General features: G+C 38.4%; 1 protein-coding gene across 1 annotated transcript; it reads right to left on the bottom strand.

The window, feature by feature from the left end:
* Positions 1–5,444: 5,444 nt before the first annotated feature.
* Positions 5,445–12,113, bottom strand: LOC139726840 (WD repeat domain-containing protein 83-like). The gene is made up of 5 exons (XM_071637833.1): positions 11,955–12,113; positions 10,296–10,491; positions 8,510–8,704; positions 6,939–7,162; positions 5,445–5,748 (listed from the first exon to the last, which is right to left on the bottom strand). Exons 1-5 carry the CDS (start codon positions 12,111–12,113, stop codon positions 5,593–5,595), a joined length of 930 nt encoding a protein of 309 aa, XP_071493934.1. The 3' UTR covers positions 5,445–5,592.
* Between the last annotated feature and the right edge of the window lie 9,172 nt (positions 12,114–21,285).

Genomic DNA, 21,285 nt, shown 5'->3' with positions numbered 1-21,285 from the left:
GTTGAAAAATGCCAGGATGCTATTGTCTTCAAAGTGTTGCATTGTTTAACTTTAAGAATTCAACTGGGCAGTTGAAAGGAGCATTTGAGTGAAAATATCCCACATGATAAATTTATGTGAGTTTTGTTCTTTGAATGGAACATATCTCTTATTTACAATTAGCAATGAAATACTCGTACATTTTTTTTTGAATTATCATAAAAGGAGACAGGTAAGTAATGGTCATGTGTTGTTTAAGATTTATGAATTGAGTTTCCAGTTCAAGGAAGAGCAGAAGGAAAAAACCTTCATGTTTGTGTGTGTGTTTGTGATGCCTGTAGGGCTAGGTTTGCTAGTTCACGACTCTGGCTGTGGAATGCTAGTCTCTTATTGCTGGTACCATGTTCCAAATTTTCATATCTGAAATTGTCACCTTGCATTGCAGAAATGCACATGTTATTGTACATATCAAAATGGCATCTGCAAACTTTCTGAAGTGATTGGAGGTGATAATCTTTACATGTTTGACACACCCTTTTTTGTTTTACTTATGGACATATGATGTCAGTGTGTATCAGTACTTTATGAAACAATATTGTCCTCATTCTTTTATACAAAAGCAGGATACAATTGTATTTTTATGGTATGAAATTTGTGTGAATTGGAGCCACCAGCCTTTTTTGCGACATGACATTTTTGTGAATTGTCACTAGCATTCAACGCACTGTGGACAAGAACTTTTGAGTGCATTTTAATTCTGCAAATCTTGACACACGTGATGTTTGCTAGATTAAAATGCATGCAAACATCCGTCATTTAAGAGTACATGTAATATAATTTGGTGTCCTGGAAGTAACACTCCAATGTGAAACGATTATCATTGAAACTAGAATCTAGGTATGCCTTGGTCTGTGTTAGGAACAATACTGTAATACAGTAAAACTAGGAATTTTTGAGTGTGTGAAAAGTAAAGGAATTTTTTGAGCTGTGATTTGGGAAATAAAAAATGCACGTGAAAGTTATTGTCTGCCCCATGCATTGAGTGCCAGTTGTGATTTGTGAAATTTCATGCTGCGAAAAACTGTTGGCTCCAATTCATGAAAATATTATGCCACCAATATTTCTGGTTTTACAGCAGCAATGAACAACAACCATTTCTTCAAATGAATCTGTCAGTATGACACCAGGTATCATTCTTGGGAGAAGAATGCATGTAAAAATTGTTTGGTTATCTACTACATTCTGTCTGTTTCGACTGTCAAGGCATACAGGAAGGATAATTTAAAGCATCAAGGAGTCAAAATGGCTTCCCTGTATACCATGGGGATGTACAAGGGGGAAGTCCCTGTACAAGTATACCATACGATGTAGCAAGTTATGTCTGGCTTTGTGTTCAGTGAATTTCAGTGCATACCACAGGTTTGTACCCATTTGGTTTGAAGGACACAAAAATATTCTGTACAAGGATACATGAAAACAGCCATGTGAGATTGCTAGTGAGATGAAATTAAGGCATTGTATCATTCAAAGTGTATAATAAATGTACAGTACATCATCTTTATAAATTTGCTTCATTAAAGCTTGGCTTGAGATATTACTTTCACTCTCTGTGTCATAGTCTTGATACTACAACGTGTACTGTATTGATCTGGGTATACTACTGTATACGCCAAATATTTCGCGAGGTGTTTTGTTTTCACGAATATTGCTAGTTAGGTGCTATTCACGAAATTAAAGCCATGCAAAAATAATGACTCTGATCCTGATATGAATGTGATGCACATTTCTCCATTCAGGACAGTACTCCACAATCGCGAATTTAACCATTTGCGAAATTGTTGGGAAGTCCAGATTCCCGAAAATTTAGACTTGCTAAATATATGGCGTATACACAGTATTCAGGAAGGAAGACGTACCATCAACCACAGTCAGTTTTTACTCATCTCACACATGATTAAAAGAAAATATGAAAACATTAAATTATTATGTGATCAGCTGTTATCTTTAATTATGATCATCACACAATGAAACAGTTTATGGTGATGAATAAGCTGAATCCAAACATAGAAAAAGCTATTGACTTGAAGAATTTCAATACATGGCAATTATATTAACTCGTTGAAGATTAAAGTAAGGCTCCGGGTTCGCTCACATATTACTAGAGGCAGTAAAACTTGGTAGTAGATAGGACACAGCTGACACACAGGTCTTGCTTAGATGAGATCGGCTGGCGAACTGTTCTTCCTAGCAATTTTATTGTATGGTTCTTTTTCAGGCACTTGACATTTGATAAATATTCACTGCATGTAAATAAATCAGCAGAGAATCTGAATATTCAAGAGGCTCAACAAAGGATCTCAACAGAGGGTGAATTACTATTCATGACTCCTACACGTAAATTCGTACCAAGGATAGCTGCACAGATAAATATTCATTACAGAGAAAACCAATCAGGAGAAATGGAAGGAAATTCTAACAATGGCTTGTGTACTGGCAGGACATGGAGATGTGCCTTGGTGGGTATAGAAGGAGAGTGGAGTGTACCATTCTGTGAAAGAGGTGTGACATGGTGGATGGCATAGGAAGAGATAAAATCTGTCTGAGCTCACTTAACGCAGGGAAAATAAATTCGGTTCAAAATAAATCTCTACACTAGTCGCGAGTATACTAGGACAGCTGTATACAGTATTGTATCATAGCAAAATCAGCTCATCCTCAACACTAACAGATTAACAGTAACAGTAAAATTCTGCAAATTATACTTGCATATGAATTTAATGATTTCTGGCAATGTGTAATTTCTCATAAGAAGTAATTTTAGGCCCCCAAAATAAGTGGTAGTCGACAGGCTCTCATCAATGAATGATGTGACCTGACTCACTATTATGCTGATATTGGAAAAGAGCAATAGTCACCAATTGGCTTTGTTTGCACTGAATTGCACAACACAATGTCTACATGTACTCTGCAGGCATGGAGTAAAGAATAAAGCCAAAAAAAAAAAAAATATGGTGGCTCTCAACACTTGTGTCAGAAAAATTGCAAATGTTTTTTTTTGGGTAGAATCTGTACCATAAAGTCCTTTACACAGGAAATTATTATTTTGAAAGTAACTTTAGGAACATGTTACATATGGGCATTACATGAGAAAACCAGTCTACTACAGGTGTATTTCAGCTAACAAGTCTGAGCACATTGAACCTTCCATGGAATGAAAATATGAAACTTAAACAAATGGGCATTCCCACAGGCACGTATGGAGATAACATATGACAGAGCAACACAGGGAGCAGCTCTAGCACACAAAGAAATTCTAACAATAACAGCCATAGATACATGTACAGTGGAAACTCGATATAACGAGATGGTCGGGACCGAGTCATTTTCCTCGTTATAGCCGATATCTCGTTATATCAGTAGGCATAAAAGAAGGCATAAAATAAAGACATTAATTAATTAATTTGCACATGTGGGACTACCCATCATATTTCAATCAATACTGATAACTTGATATTGTGTGTGAGGGAATTACTCACCTTTATGGGTAAGAAGATGTTTTTTGCCAAGGAAATCCAATATCAAGAATGTGTTTCTTATTAATTGTAGATGTTTGAATTTGTAAATTTATATAGCTTGCGATTGTATCAAGATCGTCTGTGGATTGGTATGTGGTTATCGTATGGGTGTGTGTTGTGTGGAAAGCTTGAATATGGTCTGCACAATGCTGAGTGTGTATGTGACACATTCTGTATGTACATTATGACTGCGTGTGTGTGAAGACGGGGAATTCCATAAGTAGAAGGCCAATCACAGCATCAGATTGCCTCACACCTGCTAAACGTCATGATGATGTCATGTATACATATGGCCGTCCCACCACATTTTCTGCATGTATCAGTGTGCGTGCACACACACACTTCACACTTACAACATGCAGTGCTAGCTGGAGTGCATTGAAGAAAATGATTAGGTGTGTACAAGACAGTTTTTGGCGCATCAAGCTTTACAATCTCGGAAGATGATAGCACAGGCGAAGTAAGCTTTACCGAAGGCATTTTGCTTTACCTCGCTATAGCAGGTTTGATTTACTATGTTTTTCTTTGTTTGGAAGTCACAAAATTTATCTCGTTATAGCAGTTATTTCGTTATAGCCGATCTCGCTATAAGAGTAGCATTTTACATAGACTTGTGTGGAAGGAAATTTGGGACCGAGAGAATTTCCTCGTTATAACCGATATCTCGTTATAGCAGTGTTCGTTATACCGAGTTTCCCCTGTATTACAAACTCAAATTCAATAGCAATACAATGTATTTCTGATCCTGGACACCCCTAAAATACTGACTGAAGTGATTGAAATTGAATGTTGCATGCATGAAATCAAGAGGAAATATGACGTATTGCTCCATATAAGTGATTGATCAAAATACATGATGGTATGCAAATTCTTCAAGTTTTGCCATTACTTATAGGGTCTTAAGGCTTGAAAATACCTGCAATAAGTACCATCATATATACTCAATGTGAATGTGCCCTTGGACCTTTAGTAGGTGCCAACTAAAGGACCAGATATATTCTTAATAACAGCGGTTGACTCCAATTAAAGACTAAAAGTCCAGCAAATCAAACTGGATCATGAGAACTTACTCAAGAGGTGAAATCAATTTTACAATGTAAAGAGAACAAATGAGCATAGGAAATGATTGTGTAATAGACATGAATGTACCACCTCACCTTGTTCTTCACATGAACTGGTTACTCCATCTAAGATACAGTTTCAATATTGATGTAAAATGCAACATAAATCAAAGACAGATGATCCTGTGACTGGATCCACAAGCACCATGTTGCAACAGCATTTACGAAACACACATGCACTTGTGAACTTGCATCTCAAAACCAACAAACTTGCCAGATACTGAGGATGTATATTTTTTTCAGGGTTGATCAGATTTTTGAGGAAAAGATTCCAAGCTTTGACATGATATATAACTCATCACAATTGGACACACCTAAGCGATTGTTTTAGGGAATAAAAGTATCCATTGTTTGGGATGTTCCTCTATAGAAGCAAAGATGTAAAGATGGATGGGTCAAGCAAAGCACACTGACTTTATTGTGCATGCACACACAGACACAGACACAGACACACACACAAAGACACAGACACACAACACACACACACACACACCAACAAAACTGGAAACTCCACAACAGCCACTATCCCGATACACACTTTAACAGCATATTCAATGAGCAGCCCTCGAGGAGGAGCTGTCTCGGCTCAGTGGATAAGACCATGGACACTCAATCACAAGTTCCCTGGTTTCTATCTAGAAAGACTTCATTCATCTAGAGAAGCTGAGCAGACACACTGGCCCTACAACCTGCACTTAGGAAACCTGGCAAGCTTCATGGATGTTGTTGCCATAGCAATGGATGGCTGAGGATATTCACTCTTCAAAGTTGTATTTAGCCAGATTTTATCCCAAACTAGTGAAAACTCCAGCCTATGCAAAACATGTGCCCACACACTCTGAGCCTTCCTCTCGAACGGCATCCGGCTCCTGTAACCATAGTAACCTATGATACTGGGCCTCCTCTATCTTCATCTCTCATCCCATCTCCCCTTCCTCCTCTGTGTACGACTCTGGTCTCCAAACCTTGACGAGACCTTCAGAGGCTGAGAGAAGGCAAGGTTCCTGGGGGTGGAAGGAGAGTGAGTGGACAGCATTCTTCCCAGCCTTCTCGATCGTAGTCGTCATGGAACCCTGAATACATTGTATATGCAAATAATTTGAAACAAGAATAGCGATGATAACATGAGAATGCAAATGAACATGAGACACCATTAAAGCAAAATTAAAGATAATTGAATAGGAAATATCTAGACTTTTGCAGAAGAAGTAGTACAGGGATGTCAACACTCACTAAAATGCGCTGAAATAATTATCTTGAAAAAAAAAGGAGGAACCTGAAACACCCTTACAAGAACAAACTAGTCATGTACATGTACTTCTTCAACTCTTCAGTCCTGCTATCAAATACATTCATATAATTATATGATAAAAGAAAAAAAAAATTACAGAATGGCATGTTAGCTTCAAGCAAAGAATAAATGTAATCTATATAGCGGCTTCCACTGTGAACAGAACCAGTCTACATTTGTAGTTTGTATAGGAGCTCATATACCAATCAACAGGTGTGTATTCAGTTACTGAAAGGACGTTCAAATTGGTAAAAAATTGTGGTTTTAGCTACTCTAGTATAGTGTAATGTGATATGAGGGACTAGAGAATCATCCATTAAGGGTGTTTTCAATCAACATGTTTTAGGGGTATTCTGCCTCTGTTTCGGTCTGTGTAGACTTTTATCTACTGACATTGAAGATAAGTGGAACTTCTTACAAACTTTAGTTTTCCAAAACCTAAACAAACTGATAAAATGAGGAACATAATGAATCAAAGGGAGAAAATTCCTCTATTGCATCGCTGAGTGTTAAAAGCCTTAAAATGCATTTCAAGATGGGAAAACAACCACATAATCTACAAACTTTGACCAGCTCTGCAAGTATGATGTAATATTGCCTTCTATGCTTCACTGCTTTCATAGAATTAAATAATACAGTGCAGTCATTCACTTGACTCAGTTTCTTTCAATCTTATCCATTCATTTCCAAAGACAAGACTTCATTGCAGTCATTTTTAATCACTTGATATATTCCACATAAACACAAGCTGTATGAACCTTTCTGTACTGTATTGGGAAGCATTCCTGCACCAGAGGGATAACAGAATTTCTTGGGATCCTTGCATTCTAGTCAATAGAGAGTGAACATGTGCAGTAACTACTTTTGTAGGATACCAAGACAACCAATGCCTACAGGCTAGGGTTTCAATCAACAAACCAAGTCATTTACCACAAGATTATGACACCTCAGTGATATTTTGACTACACTTGCCTGCACCAGGTCCCAGAAGCAAATACGACCATCCTCTGACCCACTGACGACATGGGTGTCTGTCTCATTCATGCAGCAGTCCAGACGGTAGCTCTTGTTTTCATGACCCAGGTACTCCCCCAGAAGTTCCCCTGTCTCCTTGTCCAGGAGTCTGAGGGTGCTGTCCAGTGAGGAGACCAGTGTGCACTGACCATCTTTGGTGAAGCAAACACTGGTCACAGGCTCTGAGGTGAAGGGCATTATAGAAAAGCTGGTAAGGGAAAGTACATGTACACCAATACTCCCCGTAGGATAGACACAAATATCATGATAACAAGGAAAAGTAGAAATTACGCGGTGCATAATATATGTCCCCACCGGAAGTAGCATTTAGTAGCAAAATGTACAATATAGGTAAAAGGATGAAGGTCAAAGGTCAAAGAAGTCAAAGGTCAAAATTCTATGTAGAAGTTTTGAAGCCCTCACCTAGTGCCATCACATAAAGCAAACGGAATCGAAATCGGGTTAGAAATGGCGAAGGAGTAGCATTTTGTAGCCAATGTACAATATAGGTAAAAAAATCAAGGTCAAAGGTCAAAGAAGTCAAAGGTCAAAATTCTGTGTAGAAGTTTTGAAGCCCTCACCTAGTGCCATCACTTAAAGCAAACAGAATTGAAATCGGGTTACAAATGGCAAAGGAGTAGCATTTTGTAGCAAAATGTACAATATAGGTCAAAAATCAAGGTCAAAGGTCAAAGAAGTCAAAGGTCAAAATTCTGTGTAGAAGTTTTGAAGCCCTCACCTAGTGCCATCACATAAAGCAAACGGAATCAAAATCGGGTTAGAAATGGCGAAGGAGTAGCATTTTGTAGGCAATGTACAATATAGGTCAAAAATCAAGGTCAAAGGTCAAAGAAGTCAAAGGTCAAAATTCTGTGTAGAAGTTTTGAAGCCCTCACCTAGTGCCATCACTTAAAGCAAACGGAATTGAAATCGGGTTACAAATGGCGAAGGAGTAGCATTTTGTAGCAAAATGTACAATATAGGTCAAAAATCAAGGTCAAAGGTCAAAGGAGTCAAAGGTCAAAATTCTGTGTACAAGTTTTGAAGCCCTCACCTAGTGTCATCATATAAAGCAAACGGAATCAAAATCGGGTTAGAAATGGCGAAGGAATAGCATTTTGAAGCAAAATGTACAATATAGGTCAAAGGTCAAGGTCAAAGGTCACAATTGAAATTCTGTATAGAAGTTTCAAAGCTCCCATGTAGTGCTATCATATAAAGCAAACAGAATAAAAATCGGGTTAGAAATGGCGAAGGAGTAGCATTTTGAACATTTTGATCACACACGGACGCACACACGGACGGACACACGGACGGACACACGGACGGACACACACAAGTACGGAGCCCGTTTCATAGTCCCCTGCTCGAACTCGTTCGGCGGGGACAAAAACAGCTTATGCCAAACCTACACACATGAATGCCTAGCTACACGACTAATATCACAGTTCACCAGTGGCTGCACTTGCCTATGCAAACATAACCAAGTATAAAACTATTAAATAACCTGATTTCAACATGCTACTCACTGGATATGCAGTCAGAGTGCATGTGTCCATTTCTGAGGTCATATCTTCTGATCTTTCCATCTGCTGAACCTGTAAGGATTTCATGGTCTGATACTTCAATTGAAGTGACACTGTCCCTGGCTTCCTCGAGACTCTGGATTGCGTCAAACTTTCTTGAACGGCAGTCCCAAATTTTCACTGTAGCATCAATGGAGCCTGAAATTATATTGTTTGTGATTAAAGAACATGAATGATATACCAATATAAATGAACATCTAGACTAGTCAGGCACCCATTCAGCATCCGGCAAAGAGTTACTGGGTGCATCCCTGTGGTGTCCAGCTGATAATCCCTATGTAAGTGCTAGGCAAAAATCCCTGTGTGACAAGTGACTCTCAAGCTTCATCATTGGTGCATTTTTCTGGTTGGAATAAATTACGGCTTAAGACACTTTCGCTGTCAATTATTATTAGCTAAAGTCTGTCCATAAAGGCATCAAACCTACATTGTAAGTCAACCTCTCTGTCCAATGACATATACAGACTGATTAATAATGCCATTCCACCACAACTATAAATTGATACAGCACAAACTGACAAATGAGCATATGAAATTTCTGAATGTTGGTTCTTTATATATTACTTTGAACACTACATTGTATGCATATAACGCTTCAAAGTTTAACTCAATATCACACTCTATAAATGAGCTTGTAAATATCTGATGCATTTCATTAAATTTTCTTGTTTTCTTTTACAAATCCCAACATTTCTGTTATAAGTTGAGAGATTAAAATACATTGTAACTTTCTTAGGAACTTGTGCTCTTGGTAGTCTTGAAGTAAAGGCCCCTACCTTCACATTTCTTTCTGTCTTTTTTCCTGCAGCCTATACAAGTCAAAAACAGATGTCAACATCTACAAAAATTATAGGAACCAAGAATGACTGCAACAGGCTCCTCCATACCAGATTTGTGTTAAATCCATATCATATCTAACCACGCTTCTGCATTCATAATCTTCTTTCACCCTGTACAAGCAAGGTCAATGAGGGCAGCACATCAAAATCCACAATATTGTCTTCATCTACCCCTTGTTCACCACTACGCTTAATTTAGAGACAATCACGTCAATATCACAGCTTAGAAAGACCATACAAGCTGAATTCTGTAAGTTCACTTTTGAAGTCAAAACACAGATAGCTGTCTGTAACTGTACCAGCAATAGGTGGATAGATCTTCAAGTGATCCATCTCCAAGACAAGTTTGAACAAACTCCACAAAAAATGTGGTCAGCTATAAAGCACAAACAAGAATTGTGACAGGGCTATTTGTTGCCCTTTGCACCAAATGCCTTGAAATTTCATTCATGTTTTAGCATTGTGCTCCACTTTTTACAATAAAGACAGACTTCAACTGAATTGCTTTAAGAGATACATTTCCTGAATGGTAGTGGCAACACTTTCATGTGACTGAACTGCTGCCTAATGTAGCCATGCTAACATGTGAGTTCACTGTTGAAAGAGAGAATTCTATACTGTCTTCATCAACAAAATTATACAAAGCAAAAGACAGAGGCTTGTAGTTTTCTCTCCATAGCAGCCGTTTCAGTCATCATGCACTCTACTACAGAGTTAAAGTAAAGGTTATAAAAGGTACAGAAAACTTTTCACTATGAAACTGGTATATTTTCTTCCCCTTGGGCTAAAAATGTATGTGACAAGGGGGTAGATTACGCACATGTACATTTGTAGTATTTGCAGAAATGTACTGGAAGTTAACACGCTGATGGACATGAATGCCAAGGTACCTGATAAGATAACAGAAGAGTCTTCATTGAAGCGTACGCAGTTTACACGGCCAGCATGCCCACGGTACTTTCGCATCATCTTTCCCGTTGCTACATCCCACAGTATGACCGTCTTGTCACCCCCACATGAACAGAGGTGACCGTTGTCCACTGACCCCATGGCATCCAGTACCTCATAGCCATGACCTGAATAACTCTGTAAGACATTAATTCACATGACAACAATGTAGTATTGTGTACAGTGGATCCTGCTTAAAGGACAAGTTCACCCTCATAAACATAAGGATTGAGAGAATGTAGCAATATTAGTAGAACATATCATTGAAAGTTTGAGGAAAATCAGACAATCCGTTCAAAAGTTATGAATTTTTGAAGTTTTTGTGCAGTAACCGCTGGATGAGAAGACTACTGCAGTGTATGAATAACTTAGATGTCACATGCGTACAACAATATAAGGAAAATATAAAGAGAATTTCACAAAATTCCATCTTTTGAAAAAAGTACACATTCCCCTGACTCGTTTCCGACATATGTTATGGGTAATATTGTTCCCCCTGCCTATACAAAGAGGCAAGTCACGTGCTCTTTTATTATGCGAAAAAAGTGAAAATATGTTGAATTTTCTTTTACATTTTCTTGATACTGTTGTACGCATATGACTCACAAGCTGTAGCAGTCTCTTCATCCAGCGGTTCCAACACAAAAAATTTAAAAATTCATAACTTTTGCATCGATTGTCCAATTTTCCTCAAACTTTCACTGATGTGTTCTACTAATATTGTTGCATTCTCTCAATCCTTATGTTTATGAAGGTGAACTTGTCCTTTAATAGGAAACAAACTTTTCTCTCATTTAATGGACCTGCCATATGTTTAGACGGTGCAGCAGGCAGAATCTACCTGGGATTTGGTTTGATGACAGTTTTGATAGCGAAATTAAATCCCTGGGATTATTTCCCTTCATTAAGCTATCATTTTCAGACAATAATGAGCCCTTGAAAATAAATTGTTTCAGCTGAAGTGTCCTGACGAAGTGGGTTTACTTTAATTATGCAGTGCTCACAAATAACATGTAAAAGTTTGTTACACTGAAGCAGTTTCCAAGTACAGTCAAACTTGTCTACAGCAGCTACCCAAGTGAGTCAAAAAAGTTGCCGTTATAGACACGTGGCCGCTATATAGGTTCTTTAAACATGCTTTTTTTTTTCTCGGAGGGAATTGTCTTTAGTGGTCGTATACAATGTATACAGTAGGTGGCCACTATGGACAGGTGGTCGTAAGACAGGTTTGACTGCAAAACGAGATTACTCTAACAGAAAAATCACAATTGATATTATTCATTATCATTATTTATTTGGCAATACAATTGCAATATAACAAAAATACAAAAGTACATGTATACGATGTATGGCAGTAACACATGGGCCGAGCTCACAAATTTCTGATGATGTCTTTGCCAAAGAGGCCACCCTTTGTTGCACCTGTTTTCATATGCCCTTAGTACAGATGATGACGTAGAAAGGAAGAAAATTAACAAGTTTGCATTCTATTTCATGTTCTTAATAATGATGCTTGCTGGTCATTCTTAAGTCAAGGTTCTGTTAAGTTGAGTGTAGGTGATGTTTACTCTAGCATACAGGATTTCTCAAATCAAACATACCTTGAGCAAAAGATTTCTCTTTGGATTCCATAGCTTGAGTGACTTGTCACTGCCACAGGTCATACAATAGTTGCCATCCACATTGAACCTGACTGCTCTCACTGCTCCTTGCTTGCAGTCTAGGATCTCAGTAAGCTTTGTTGGCAGAGAATCAGACATTGTTGGCTTCTGGCAGCACATAAACCCTATGGAAGGAAATCAAACCAGTGCCATGAATTGTTAAAACGAGCTTGTGTAAATGTGTGTGTGTGTGTGTACAACTGTGTGCGCTCTAGGAACTGTATTAACATTAAATTCATTTTGTACATTGATTTTTAACTCTTGATTACTTGAAAGACATGATACTCCTACAATTCATGTACCTGTATAATCAAATGGCTTTGCTTAGTTTCATATTGTGTAGGCAGCACACAACCTGATCTTGAATTGGAAGCTCACTTCCCAATAACCAGTTTGGTTAAATTCTACATGAGTGGTGGGAAACAAGCTTTGCTGTATTTCCTGCAATTTTGGTGCAAGATGGTTTGGTGGAATTTGAGATGTCTCCATGGATATGAAAGTACACTAGTGCCAGCACTTGCTGACTGGGTGAGTCCAAACCAAAATGCATGTAGATTTTAGGCAACTGTGCTAGGCCAGATCAAAGGCTTTCACTGCATGCACTTATGTTCTGCATTGAGTCATGCACACAAATGCAAGCTTTATATCTTGGACTGCACAGGCAGTTTTAATATTAGTCTACAGATGGTAAGAGCTGGATTAATGAAAATGTAGGGATGTTTCTCATCTAAGGTATGCTACCGATGCAGATGGTATGACCACCAATCAAAATGCTCTGGATTTTCTTACTTTTTTTTCTGCTCTGCAGGAGATATTGCATTCAAACACTTTATCAAACTTTTTGTGAGATTAGCACGAGAATGTGAGAGTGAAAGATTTATTTGGTCCAAGTGCATGAGAATCATTGTAAATACCATTAAATTTACCAAGATGCGCCTAGAAGGGGCCAACTCATATTTGATTAGCAATTTCAACTGATGAAAAATATTTAAAGTGGTATCCTGTACACTTCTATGGGAGAAAATTGCTACACAAAAGTTTAATAGTTTGAATAGCAGTGGTGTTAAAATGCATAGCAAATTGAGATGCGATACCAGGAAAATTACTCCCTGCCAAGGGTACACAATTTGCCATGGAGCAGAAATAAAAGTTAAATGTGCATTGTCATAATTTCTGCACCTCCTTTTGCTTTAACCCACTCACATCAGATCAGCACTGTACCAAATACCATCCCAACCAGCATATTTTTCTGAGTGATTTGCTATAGATCTAGGGATTGCTATAGCTATATCTAACATTAAACAGCAGAGCTAGAGACAGTGAGAGTATTTAGAGGTAGAAATAAATTTATAGTTTTATTTTACTACGTTTAGTTAAAACAGAATAAAGTTTACTTTTATTAAAAAATAGGGTCTTACACGCAATGTGAATGTCTGGCAACTTTATGGCAGTGGCGACTTAATGAATGAATGAATGAATGAAATGGCTTAATGAATGAATGAATGAATGAATGAATGAATAATTTATTACCAAATTTTTAAGTTCAAGTTTACAATCACAGATGATTTATGTGCATGGCTCTAATCATGGGTACCCTTCATCCTGCAATTTTTCTAACATCCATAGAATTTTGCTGACCGCACCAAGGTGCTATTTTCTGATAAAGATTTAACAAAATAAAGCTAAGGAAGCTGTAAGACTAGTTTCATAATATTTACAGCCATTTTTAGATTAACAAGAGACCCGCGGGTCTAGCGCTCACCTGAGTATCGCAAGTTCACCTTTCACGCAGTCACTAATCTAAATTATTCACAGCTCTACCAAAATTTGACGAGGCATTCTCAAGTGGAAGATGAAAATGTACAATAAGGGCCCAATTTTTTCAAGATTCCTTAATTTGGGGGAATTGGGGCCCCCTGGGGCCCTCTGGGTGGGGCATGGTGCCCAGTTTGATAAATTGAGATCCTGACCACCTAGGGATGCTACCTGCCAAGTTTGACAAAAATCCATCATGAGGTTTTCAGGAAGAAGATGAAAATGTACAATTCAGGCCCCCATTTGGACCCTTCCAACCACCCCCCTCCCCCCTACCCCCAAGAGGGGCACCCCTGGATCTCCTATGAACAAACTTGAAACTACAGTCATTAATGTACTCACTCATAGTATTATCTCAGCTCTATAACTTCTGATTCTAGAGAAGATTTTTAAAGATTCCTTCATTTGGGGGGTTTGGGCCCCCTGGGGGCCCCCTGGGCGGGGCATGGTGCCCATTTTAACAAATTGAGATCCTAACCCCCTAGGAATGCTACCTGCCAAGTTTGGTGAAAATGGGTCATGGGGTTCTCAAGAAGAAGATAAAAATGTACAATTTAGGCCCCATTAGGACCCCTCCTCACCCCCCCCCCCCCCCTGGGTCCCAAGGGGGGCACCCCTGATTCTGCCATGAACAAACTTGAAACTACAGTCATCAATGTGCTAACTCATAGTATTAACCTAGCTCTATCACTTCTGGTTCTAGAGAAGAAGGTTTTTGCGGATTCCTTAATTTTGGGGGGTTTGGGCCCCCTGGGGGCCCCCTGGGTGGGTCATGGTGCCCATTTTAACAAATGGAGTTCCTAACCCCCTAGGGATGCTACCTGCCAAGTTTGGTGAAAATGGGTCATGGAGTTCTCAAGAAGAAGATGAAAATGTACAATTTAGGCCCCATTAGAACCCTTCCCCACCCCCCTCCCCTGGGTCCCAAGGGGGGCACCCCTGATTCTGCCATGAACAAACTTGAAACTACAGTCATCAATGTACTAACTCATAGTATTAACTTCGCTCTATCACTTCTGGTTCTAGAGAAGAAGATTTTTAAAGATTCCTTAATTTTGGGGGGTTTGGGCCCCCCTGGGGGCCCCCTGGGTGGGGCATGGTGCCCATTTTAACAAATTGAGTTCCTAACCCCCTAGGGATGCTACCTGCCAAGTTTGATGAAAATCGGTCATGGGGTTTTCAAGAAGAAGATGAAAATGTAAAAAGTTTACGCACGACGCACGACGGACGACGGACGACGGACGACGCACGACGCACGACGCACGACGGACGCCGGACGAAGGGCGATCGCAATAGCTCACTTGAGCCTTTGGCTCAGGTGAGCTAAAAATGCAGTTTTTTGGCATTTTCAATGTAACATTAAAAACAGCACAATTTCATGCCCATCATTAAAAGGATTGTGCTTTTGTTGGGCATTTGATGAATGAAATGTATGAAGTAGTATAGTACAAACATTTTTATACTGAGAGCATGCTATGTGCTCTTCAAATAAAAATATATGGATGAATTAATACTTAGGATTTTGTTCATAACTTTTGGTGTCCACCAAACATATATGAATAAATCACACAATTACAGTTGATATTGCAATAGCTGTTTTGTAATATAGCATTCAAAAGAGATCAGAATAACAGTCCAACGATTAAAAAGGTTTTTATTCCCCATTACTCTGATATTAAAAATATACTATCACTTGCAACATCACTTGAATTTTTAGTGTCCACAGTTATGAACATAATATAGCCCTATTCTGAAGTAATGGAAAATCATTTTCTAAACTTTTGTATCACCAGGGATTGCTTTTATAAAGATATAAGAAAATATTACTTCACATAGGCATTTTACATTGAAAATTTTTTTTTTTATCAATTACGAAGGTGGACATGGTTATGAACAAGAGTTATGAACGTAAGATTCAGTTTTTATTTAATATCAATGTCAAAGTTATGTAGCTATTTCTTAACAATTCTGAACTGTTCTGTCTTTTTCAGTATAAAAACACAAACTACTAATAATTTTATGTATTGTATACTACATATTGCTGTACTTCATTTCATCTCTTCCTTATGCTCATAACCTGGACACCACTGAATCTTATGCGTCCAACAGTTATGAACAAAATGACAACTTCATAAAATTAAAACATTTATCTTAAAATTAATCTTGTAAAATTAATTTGATCTTAAGTCATTATTTCTTTAGTCTTAACTAGTTTCTTGTAAGTTTTGATGCATAAGAGTAATCTGTTTCTTTAAATAACCATCAGTAGTGTCCTACATTTATGAACATAATCTTTTTTGAAAACAGCAATTCTTACAGTGAAAAAGAATAGGTGCCTAAGAATGATTACAACTATAGTTATGCTATATGGTGGTCCACTCCATTGCCTTTGTTTATTGAAATGTTGTTAATGGGGATATGATATCAATTCAGGAATGTTTGCTAAATTTCTTCAGCACAGGTCACAAAATCTTATGTTCATGCATTGTCAAAAATAGATTCAATCACTATGCTTTGGTGAAGATGCAAATCCGTGAATTTCTGGTACATGATGATAGTCATAGCAATTATCAACTACATGTAATATATCACAGAAGTTTTCTGAAACTGCTTCCATAAATGAATAAAAAAAAATAGGAAATGGACATGGAGTTATGAACAAAAGACACTTGATGTTTGATTACATGTGCATTGCCCATGGAACAGCTCTTAAAATTGGTGTGTGAGCAATACAGGGTGTAAGGAAGATTGTAAGGAGAGAATCAATTTCATTCCAAGAACTTCATTTTGATCCCATATGTTACACTTCGGTGCATGATTGGAGCCATGCACTTATACAATCATTGAGAATACAATAATAATGATACAATTACCGGTAACAGGAATACAAGACATGAAAGTATAGAATCAAACTTATCAACAATATGAATATGAAAGTACAAACATATTTACAAATTTGGTAAAAGGGTCCAACAAATAGCAACACTAGTGGACGTTGGCCCTTTAATACAGAAGAAGAATATAAATATGTAAATTCAACAAGAAAATTATTTACATTACAAATAAGAGTATTTACACTATGTACAAGATTAACATTTTTAAATTGATAAGTGTACTTACATTACTTATATTACTAGAATTGAAGTTTTTGCTTTGTGGATTACAAAATAAACAAGTTTATTCCAATTACTTTGTATGTGTATTCTTCCAATAAATTCTTTGGCAAATGGTAAAAATAAAATTTTAATTGACGATAGAATATGTGACCGGCGACAACGGTTTCAGGCAAAAGTCGGGAATTTTGAAAATTCATTTTTTCACTGAATCACATTGCCCATTTCCTAAGCTTTGCATTGATATAAAACACTTGTATTCTTCGGCACCATAAGTGGGCATAGAAATAGAAATAAAATACACTTTTTAAGTCGTTAGCCTGACAAAATTTCGAGAAAACAGGCTTTGAAGATTCACCTCTTTCTCAAAGACAATGTCCGAGCGGCGATGCGAGGGGAGAATCACCCATCCGTACGATGGTGCCAATTGATGTTAAGCTCCGCCTCTAGCAACCACATTGCCTTCTGATTGGCTTACTGAGAGAGTCAAATTTCCCGGGCACCTGCTCGGAGCTCAGCGTATGGAGCCGAAAAACAATGCGTTTCGCTCGCGGGTTTGTTTACCAGTACGTCTTTCAAGATGGCGAATACGATAATTACACGTATGGTGTACATGTACATGTGTATGGTGCACGCATTACGCAATGGCATCCACACGCCATGACCGTGTGCATGTAACAGGAGCGGTGGCGAATCCACACATTTCGAACATTGTGGTTGATTTGTCTTTATCATTTGCGACCCTTTTGAAGGCAGAACATTGCTAGTGCTAGCAAGGGTCACGCTTCCTGTTTGTTTTGCTTTTACAAGACATGGTTGCCGGCTTTGTTCGGTGGTGCTAATTAAATTAAAACAAACAAACAAACACGACTCGTTAGTTTGGTGCGAACTTGACGTGTAGTATTTGAATATATTTGGTCACATGTGACCGCTCCTTTCCTCTCATCTACCTTCCATTGAGTCAATCTGCTGTCATAATTTTTACTACATGTACAAGTAGACAAATTTGAGCATATTTAGTTTTCTTTTCACACGATTATGTTATGTTACATGATTTTAGTTTCACTTCCGTTGTCGAACATTGCGGTAGAATAGTTTGGAAAGAAAGCCAAATGAAGAGCACGCACTACAGAGCGAGCGTAGGTAAACCACTATACCAAGAACAATGGGGCATGTAATCGTGCACACGTGGACAAAGCATTCCCCAAAACGCTGCAACTGGTGTCTCCAAAATCCGAATTATGTAAATGTGTGCGACGCACCAGCCAATCGCGTGCGAGACCCTGCGCCGTAGCAACGCTTGGGATATTGGCGCGGCGTTCGAAAGAAGCTCGAAACTGACGAGTGCGATCCAACATTGGGTGCTTAAAATTTCATTTTCGATAGGAAAAACTTAGTCTTATGCAATGAAATTTAGTGTAGAGGTAGAAAACATATCAAAGATTCGATTTCTGCAAAAAACTCAAATCGACAAAAATAATGGTCAAAATCTTTGTACCCCGCCTAGGAGGGAATTTGCTCTTGCGACTTTTGCCTGAAACCGTTGTCGCGGGTCACATATGTACTGAATTGAAATGATAATGAACGACACAAAAGGTTTAATAGTAATTAAAATTCCACAAAAAACAACAACTTTGCCAACAAAGCGAAACAAATACTTTGTGAAGAATATGTGTATGGTATTAGAGTTTGACCAAAAAGTTTGGTCTGTCTCTTTGCATTTGGACTTTCACTTTACCGTCTTTGTCGTCGGAAATACGACAAACACCTAACGTAAGAATAAACATATGGGACTATTACTTTACGTATGAGCTCTAGCTCGTAGCTGTCCACGACGTCGCTGAACAACCTGTCAAATTGAAGTTGCTTATTACTGTCTACACGTTTTGAAACAGAATTAAGAAACTTGCACTTGTGTTTTATGTTTGAACAAAATCTTACATGAGCTCCTTTGACGACTAGACTTGACAGGTTACGTTCTTGATGCAGCGGTACCGGTATATACCGAGTGCTTGAAGGTAGACCATATCGTTGCGTATGCGCACCCCGGCGGCGGGCGCCGGGCGGCCGGCGCATTTTTTATTTACACGCAAGCCTGTGGCTTTTGGCAATTAAATTCAATGAAACCGCTCCTGATGCGTCTATGCTTACTCCGCTCGGTTTGTGTGTTGCAAAGAGTTCTGTGAGTATTTCTGTAGTACATTGTACTAGTACCCTCCGCTCGCGACGACTCGATTCGTACACGTGCATCAGTGAGTGTGTGCACGCGCTGTGAAAGTTTTGCTTGCCGTGGTAGACCTGCATCCAATTACTAGTAGTACATGTATAAATACGTACAAAACGGGTGAGAGTGCGAAAAACAAGACAATACAAAAAAAAAATCTGACAAGAAGGAGAGGGGGAGAGAGAGAATCATAAGGAAAGAGATTAAAAAAAGCAATGAATATTCTGTGATATATCTCATCAATCATGCACAACAGTGATCAATATTATTGCGGGTTCCATGGAAGACCAAAACTTTATTGGTGTATGATGGGGATGAGTAGGCTCCTAATGGGCTACAGTGACCAAAGTTTATATAGTATATATATAGTCTATAAGTTCAAACATGTTGCGAATTCACGTATTGGCTACAATATAATTATGTGTGGGAGGGGGGGGGGGGGGGGGAACCGAAGGTGAAGCCAATCCTGCCCGACCCCTTCCCCCCCCCCCCCCCCACCGATATTGAAACGCATATCGACCAATAGGCTTACACAATGTCATGACGAGTAATGTATAATGTAACACTTTTTCGATCTCCGTTGATTGGTGATTGAAATGTTGACAGGAAAGATTGAAGGGAAAAGGAGTGGAGAAGAAGTGCATGGATGGAAAGCTTGAAGGGAGAGTAGTTGAAAGTTATGGAATAGGCTATACAATGGTATATGTATACGTGTATCAGAAAGTTGTGAAATAACATGATCGCTTAAATCTATATACATTATGTACATATATTTATTTCTCAGCCTCCAAACCCCTCTGTTATATCTGTTGCTATTAAAGGCCCCTAAGTTAATCTTCAGACTGATGGTATATTATTTTGTTTCTCAAACCTGCCCCTCTTTCCTTCATACTTTACACTCTGCATATTCATTTTCCGACCTCTCTCGACCTCCTCCTTTTTCAAATGCATAATTCGTCGGCGTTTTCACGAACCGACGCTATTTCGATTTTGGTCAAAATTTTCAAAATCGAGATATTGGTACCAAATGAAAGTGCTTTCAAAACTCTACCAAATCCCAAAATTTTAGATCACAAAATTAATTATTCTTAATTTTATCAAAGAAAGAAAAAAACGACGGTACTCGAAATATCGAGAAATTGAGAAAAAGGGGTTTCACGAACCGACGCAGTAAAGATACGCCGGTTCGTGAAACCCGAATTGCTAGGGTGAAGAGCAATGCGGGTTTTACGAACCGTCGCAGTTGCATTATTTTGAGCTTTGTTCAACTTACTGGCCTAGAATTAGGTTTTGGCCCTAATCCAGATCTCAGAGTGAGAACCAAACCATCTGAAAGATGAATGACGACCTAAGCCAGCCCACTGTCCACGAGTGAAGTGAATGGTAAGCTATAATCGTATTAAAATCATGCTCAAAATAACAGTTTCAGTTGGACTACCATAACCATTAATTGCGGTAGAGTGTAGTCCCATGTATTCAATCGCGTGATGCTTATGAAGCCTAGTCTGTAAACGCCATCCAATTTCAAATTAGATCCCAAATCATATTATTTATAGTTTCTTTTCAACTTATGTCGTTACTTCTGAGACTACTGAGTACTGTAGTCGTAACGTCTGTGTGCAAGACATGCAAGATGTCAAAGTCTCGAAGACACTCGATGGCTATGCCTTGACTTGAGTTGAAAATGAAATCATGAGATTGACAAAGTGGGCCTACTAAACTAAAAAAAAAAGTAAAAAGTCTAAAAGTAAAACTCAAAGGAAGAGTAAAGAATAAAGTTAGACATGTTAGACTTTAACTTTCAAGTTTAACTATTAAGTCTAAGTTAAGACTTTACTTGTAATGCCAGTTACTAAAACTAAGATCAGCTGAAGTCTAAGACCAAGTCAAATTAACACAGAGTCTATAGTCTAGCTCTAGATCTACATCTAGACTAGTGGTAATAGTAGGTAGAGTCCACCCATTTTTTCCCCCAATTTTTACTTGTCCATTCCTGAAAAAGTTACTGGTCAGTGTCCAACAGTGATTTTTCCTGGTCAGGGACCGTCGGACCAGTGCCAGTGTGCAGCGTTGGTGTAGATGTCATCTATGACAGTATGTGGTCTAGTGATACTACCTA

The sequence above is a fragment of the Diadema antillarum genome, unplaced genomic scaffold (genome assembly GCF_040938485.1).
Source record: "Diadema antillarum isolate AM-2024a unplaced genomic scaffold, OU_Dant_1.0 seq00000102_RagTag, whole genome shotgun sequence".
Classification (NCBI taxonomy): Eukaryota; Metazoa; Echinodermata; class Echinoidea; order Diadematoida; family Diadematidae; genus Diadema; species Diadema antillarum.
This window is presented reverse-complemented; position numbering and strand designations above follow the sequence as displayed.